This window comes from Strix aluco, chromosome 3 (genome assembly GCF_031877795.1).
Source record: "Strix aluco isolate bStrAlu1 chromosome 3, bStrAlu1.hap1, whole genome shotgun sequence".
Classification (NCBI taxonomy): Eukaryota; Metazoa; Chordata; class Aves; order Strigiformes; family Strigidae; genus Strix; species Strix aluco.
In genome coordinates, this window is record NC_133933.1 from 127,977,504 (window position 1) to 127,984,098 (window position 6,595).

The 6,595-nt window shown below is 41.6% G+C and overlaps 1 protein-coding gene across 1 annotated transcript in view; it reads left to right on the forward strand.

The window, feature by feature from the left end:
• Positions 1 to 533: 533 nt before the first annotated feature.
• Positions 534 to 6,595, forward strand: part of TFAP2D (transcription factor AP-2 delta) — a 49,545-nt gene continuing 43,483 nt past the window's right edge. The window contains exons 1-3 of the mRNA XM_074820828.1: positions 534 to 1,035; positions 1,954 to 2,451; positions 6,018 to 6,078. Of these exons, the coding sequence (XP_074676929.1) occupies positions 997 to 1,035; positions 1,954 to 2,451; positions 6,018 to 6,078 (598 nt within the window). The 5' untranslated portion in view covers positions 534 to 996. The remainder of the gene's footprint in view (positions 1,036 to 1,953; positions 2,452 to 6,017; positions 6,079 to 6,595) is intronic.

Genomic DNA, 6,595 nt, shown 5'->3' on the forward strand with positions numbered 1-6,595 from the left:
CGTTTTCTTTCTCCTATATAGACAGATGTAATTCCGTAGATCTATATGTATTTTATGTATAATTCCATATAATATGTCACTGCAGTGATACTTTGTGGTCTCACCCTAGTTTTATGTTTGAAAATGCTATTTAAAGAAGCCTGTAAGATAGCATATTAGGAAGCTTTAAAAGCAGGTTGGAGTGTGGGGTGGACTTAAATTCGATGTAAATGCAAGGGTAAAAAAAAAAAAAAAAAAAAAAAAAAAAAAACCAAACCAAAACAAACCACATAGTTTTCATTTAGAAAAAAAAAAATTACAGTTAAACAGACACACATACAAATGTGCAATCTTAGATTCTGGTCAGTATTTAAAAGCAGTATAATCAACAGGAAGGAGCACTTACCTATTGAAAAGGATGGTTTAATAATATATATAAATATATATTAGCTTTATGTCTTCCCAATAAAATGTACACAAAATACCCCCTTCGATCAGATTAGCTCCCATATTAGCCTGGGTAAGAAAAAGCATTCTAAAGAGTGGAGGAAAAAATGTATAAAAATGTTGAAAGAACCTACAGTTCCTTATTAGGCGAAGATACAATATTTATTCCTTGTCTCCTGGGATGAAGCTCCTCTATCTATTGTCCTCCCAGTTCTCAGTGCTGATGCTTAATTTTCAAAACTTCTATATTACCAAGGGACCTACGACATCAGCCAAAGAAATACCCAGCAAGTACAAAATCTGATCCAGGGAGCAGCTTTTGTGCAGAGGGAAAATTTTGTTCCTACAGGTTTTTAAGGAGGTGCATGGAAAAGCGAGAGATCTGATCTATGCAGATACATTGCAAATTCTCTCTGTCTGTAGAGATTTTTTCTAAAAAAAATTGGGGAAATACATGAACTTTGGATTTTTCAAATTTTTTCTTTTTTTTTTTTTTTTTTTTTTTAAATTTGGAGAGGGGAATTTTATCCAGAGTTTTTTTTCTCTTTTTTTTTTTCGGAGAACCAAAAAATGTCAACTACCTTTCCAGGTCTCGTCCACGATGCAGAGGTATTTTGTGTGTGTGAGAGTGTGTGTGTGTGTGTGTGCGCGCGTGTGTGGATGTGTGTGTGCGTGTGTGTGCATATGTGTGTGTGTATGTGCCTGTGTGGTTGTTTCCATTTTTTTTTAAATCCATATTGGACCGTTACATTTAATTATAATCCGGCTTCAGAGATAACTTAAAGAAGTATAGAGAGAAAATTCGTTATGACATCTGTCGCCAGAAAGGGCAACTCATTACCACGTTAAAACCGTTGCCAGAACGAAAATCAGAATAATACCCCTAATAATATAATGAAGTGGAGAGAAATCACCACCAGCTCGCCAGGAATGGGGAGTTCTCACTAAAAAGCAGGACTCCCCTTTTCTTTCGAAACGCAGGAAAAGGAGGGGAGGGGGGGAATTTTGGATCTGATTCGTTATTTTAAAAAGAAAGAAAAATAGGGGTTCAAAAAAAAAAAAAGAAGGGAAGGAAGGAAGAAAGGAAGGCAAGCAGGCGGCAAAGCTTTCTCAATGTGTAACGCTGTAACATAGGGACGGGACTTGTGTGTATTCGCGGTAGTTTCCTCTGTTTGATGACTTTTTTTTTGTGTCAGCCCCAGATATTACAGCTGTGATCAGGAGGTGGATGGATGGATGGATGGATGGACAGATAGATAGATAGTTAGTTTTTATTTCAGTGCGTGGATTCCTTTCGCTTGACGGTATTAAGGGCAGGCTGGGCTGTTTATGATTTTTTGAACAGACCTTTATGGCACCAGCCCAAGGTAGGAAAGGATCTTTTGTTGCTGGGGTTGCCGCTCGCAGGCTTAGACGGTTCTGCAGGGGGAGAAGCTATGCAGGACAGCGTGCTTGGAAGAACCGCACCCGGGGTTTTCCATGACAAACCTCCAGTTTTGGGGTCTTCTTTTCACTTCTTCCTTTCAGATACGTCATGACGGATCAAACAGTTACCGTTTGATGCAGCTTGGATGCCTGGAGTCTGTGGCCAACTCGACCGTCGCCTATTCCTCCTCATCTCCTCTCACTTACTCTACCACGGGCACCGAGTTCGCCTCCCCGTACTTCTCCACTAACCACCAGTACACCCCACTGCACCACCAGTCCTTCCACTACGAGTTCCAACACAGCCACCCGGCAGTCAACCCCGACGCTTACTCCTTGAACTCTCTCCATCACTCCCAGCAATACTACCAGCAGATCCACCATGGGGAACCCACTGATTTTATCAACCTGCACAATGCGCGGGCGCTCAAGTCCTCTTGCTTGGACGAGCAGAGGAGAGAGCTGGGGTGCTTAGATGCTTACCGCCGCCACGACCTGTCTCTTATGAGCCATGGATCCCAATATGGGATGCATCCAGATCAAAGACTCCTGCCAGGACCAAGCCTCGGGCTTGCAGCCTCGGGAGCAGACGATTTGCAGGTAAATATCATGCGATCTCCTTTCGAGGCACCTTCTTCTCCCCTCCCCCTGCCCTGGTCCCCCCCGCACCCTCCCCATTTTCCTCTGCTCAGAATAGCTCATACAAAGGAGGGAAGATTCATCCAAAATCCGATCCAGAGTCCGTCCCCTCCAGAATAGTAGCAACAAAAAATGGAGGGGGGGGGGGGGGGGGGGGAAGGGGAAAAAAAAAAAAAAAAAAAAAAGGCAGCAAGTGCTCTTCCTTGCCCAAACAACAACAAAAAAAACCCAAACTCGCGCCTGACTTCCCCGCGTGGGTTGTGTCTCTGTGATAGCTGAGACCGTGGGACTCATCCGGAGATCTCGGGGTGCCTGTGCGGGTCCGCGTGTGCGTGTACCAGCCCTTACCAAAGTCACACAGAAACCAAACCAAACCCATCTTCTCGCCTTTCCTAAACTTTTCCTTTCTTTCGGCAAACGGAAGTGTTTAAAAAACTTGCACCGACAGAGCAAGCAAATGTGTTAAGGAAGGGATGGAGTAGAAAAAGGCAGGGCAGGAAATAAATCTGCTTTCCGACATACATACAAAGGCAAACCTTCCGTTGAACTCCGAGCCATGAGGCAGGGAAGAAATAAACGGGAGCAAACGTCCGTCAGAAATATTCAGTATGACAAAAATCCCTCTCAATATCCGATCTAGATGTTAATAGGGAGAGAGACACAAGCGGATAAAGCGGAATTCATCTCTCTGTGTGTCTAATCATTCATCTATCCCGCCCTAACCGGCATCTGAACCCATCCAAAAAATTCTATTTCTGTGTGTCAAAACCCCAGCTTTATCCTCTCAGAAATCCTTTCCCCCGCACTAAAAATTCACCTCCGGTAAATTGAGCTGGTTGCTTGAAGGAAATTGGTTTCCAAAATTGCAAACAACGCCCTCCTGTATCTAACACCCATTTCGAAAAGTCCCCCAAACCAAAAGCAAACCTTCCTTCTCCCGACGAGCGGAGAAACTAAGGGCTTCCCGATCCGCGGGGAGAGAGACAAAACCGTATTTACTGTACTTACTTTTCCCCCAAATCTCGCTCCCAGTCATACAAAGCTCGCTATGTTGGTCTTTCCAAAAAGACGTAGCGGTCAAAGGCTCGGGAAAAAAACCCGAAGTTTGTAAAACTAAGAAGGTTTATTTTCTTCCCTTAAAAACAAAACAAAACAAAACAAAACCCCCTCAAACATCTATTTATATCGGAGAAAATAAATCTTGTTTTTCTTTTATCTTTTCTTTCAAGGTAGAAAATAATCCACAACCCAACAACAAAGATTGTTACCTTTTATATCTCTGAGGAGGAAACCCTAACTATTTAAACCTATCTTTCTCCATTAAAATTCACTATATAATTTTATCCTCTCTGGCCATTTTTTGTTTACATTTTTCACAAGGATCTCCTTATGTTACCCCCCTCAAAAAAAAAAAAAAATCTGCCATTCACTGCTCAGCCCAACTAAAACCTATTTACTCCTTTTTATAACCACGTCTGCTGCTGATTTTTTTGTATCTGTACAAATTTTTTTTCTTTGGCAGGCACAAAGCCTTGTATTTTTCAAAAGAGGGGATTAGGAACGTTTGCAAGACAGCAGACAATGCCTAAGTCCCGGGCAAAAAAGCACCATAGTTTATCCAATTTTCGACTTAGTGCCATTCAACTGGTCATTTATGCAATGTCATCCGACCAAACAACATGTTTCCCTTTAAAAAAAAAAAAAAAAGAGAGAGAGAGAGAGAGATTGGTTAAGCTGCTAGAGGCACATTCTTTTTTTATTTATTTAAAGAAGAAAAAAATCTAGAGCTTTTCTTTGGAAAATATTAATTTTTCGATCACGCTTTATTTGAAAGTAAGAGACTTACGTCTTTGTACCTAATCTTTTCTTTATTTTTCCTCCTCCCTCTTTTCCCGAACAGAAGAGGGAGTGTACTGAGGTACGGAAAAGCCTGAGCGGTGAGAAGTTGAAAATATTAATATTTGTCGTTATGATTTAGATCATTCAGAACAAACTTGGGCTCTTGCGAATATCACCTTGAGCTTAGGGAGAAGCGTTTTGGTGGCGAACAGAAACAGGGCTGTACACAAACACTTTTAACCCAAAAATTGTGGTCTAACCAGTCTTCCCCTTTCTCCTTGGTCTTTCTTTTTAAAACGTTCATCAGCATATGCCTCATTTCAAATGCAACAAATGTAAATATACTTTTCCCTGCACAGAATTTTAAGTGAATGTCCAATAGTTTCGAGGGCGGTTTAAGTCAGCCTAACAGATGCAAACAGTCTTGGAGCTGGAGTGGCATCTTTCAGTGCCCTAAAAAGATTTTCCATGGGCAACAAAGAAAACTGTCACACCTTTTCCCATCACCGCTTTAATTTATGCTCAGTCGCCAAGTTTTTTTCATATTGATTTCATAATCACTTTAAGGCAGAACACTTAAAATAAAAAAGAGCCTTGAAAAGGAAGGTCTTACAGGGCCAGCGCCAATATGGTGAAAGTGGGGGAGAGAGCCAGGACTGTAAAGGTTGTTTTGTAAAGTGGGGTTTTTATTATGCACCGACTCTCTCCGCATTTACTTAACTCTTCACGGGCTGTTGAGTAGGTTAACACCCTTAAAGGCCTCTTTCATGTCCAATACCTCGTTTGTTTGTAGAGGAAAATGCGTCTTTAACACATTTCCACTGGGCAAAGATTTAGGTTTGGTTTGTTGTGTTTTTTTAACCCCAACATAAGGAAAAACCCAAAGAAAACCCAACCCTTTCAAGTCTTTTATCATTCCAATAAAAATATTTATTAAGGAGGGCGAAGATCCCCAAATAATCAGCCTTGTAACAGAAGAATAAAGAAGTGAGATCCCTTCGGATGTGCACCAGAAGCCCTAGGCAGGTTTTTGGATGGTTCTTCACCCCAGACTCACACATGGGTGCCTCTGTGTGTGTGTGCACACAGATGCATATTCATCCCCACCTATGTGCGGACACACGCATTGTTACAACACCCTTACGACTCTGTGTAGCCGGCAAAGCCCAATAGGTCGTCTGTTGTTTGTTCTCTTTGTCTACTTCTGTGCGCACTTTGTTAGTGGGTATATATGTGTCACGAAACATATATATTAATTTAGCTGTGTGTTTATATATAAATAATACAGTTAAACATACAGAAATACTACCTAAAAGTGTGTTGTTACCTTTGTGCGTGCAACTGTAGAGCGGGAACACACTTCTTTCAAGAGTACTTGTTTGTCTCTCTATCCTGTCACATAACTGCCGATCTAAGTCCCCAGTTCAGGAAAAACTCGTACTTAAACGTGATCATTATTTAAAAGAGATAATTATTCTGCATTTGATGGGGTCGGGACAGACTGCAGGATGGCGGTGGGATTTCGCCAAAGCACTTCGATGAGAGTAACTGTGTTTTTCCAGTTCACTTTAACTATTGTTCCTGGAGGAGTCGTGTAACAAAGCAAAAGCTATGTGATCTTTCTGTGGGTTTCTTTATCTGATTTCTTTCTTTTCTTTCTTTCCTTTTTTTTCCCCTCATTACCTAAGAGCTCAGTGGAGGCCCAGTGTGGACTTGTACTGAACGGGCAAGGAGGTGTGATAAGAAGAGGTAAGAGGTTACAAATACCTGCGTCTATCAATTTTTGTAAACATAACTCCCTCTCCATTTCTCTCTTTCCTTCCCCCACTGTTTAGCGTAGTTTGGATTTACTGCATTTACTGCCGAAATAGTGATAATCTGACATTTAGCAGAAGTGTGTCCAAACCAGCTTAGAGCACTTCACATTTCACAGTCCATTTGCACTTTACAAATGATCGGTAGCTCTCGGATACTCCCGCTGAATCCAGAGCTTTCTTAACTCCTTTTATCATTCCCCGTTTAACCGAGTTGATCCCTGATAGTTTGAGAAACGTGTTCCCTAGCGCCGGGCTGTTACATCGGCAGTTTGATCTCGTGTGGAGAAAGGAAGGAGCTTTTTTGGAAATGTGGTTTCAGTAGCGCTACAGACCGGTGTGGAACTCGCTTTTGAGTGTCACTTCATTTGATAACCATCTGTCAATGCAAATATCTAACGTCAAAGTTAGAGGAAAGATTTGAAACTCTTGTTAAATGCGCATTTCTTCAG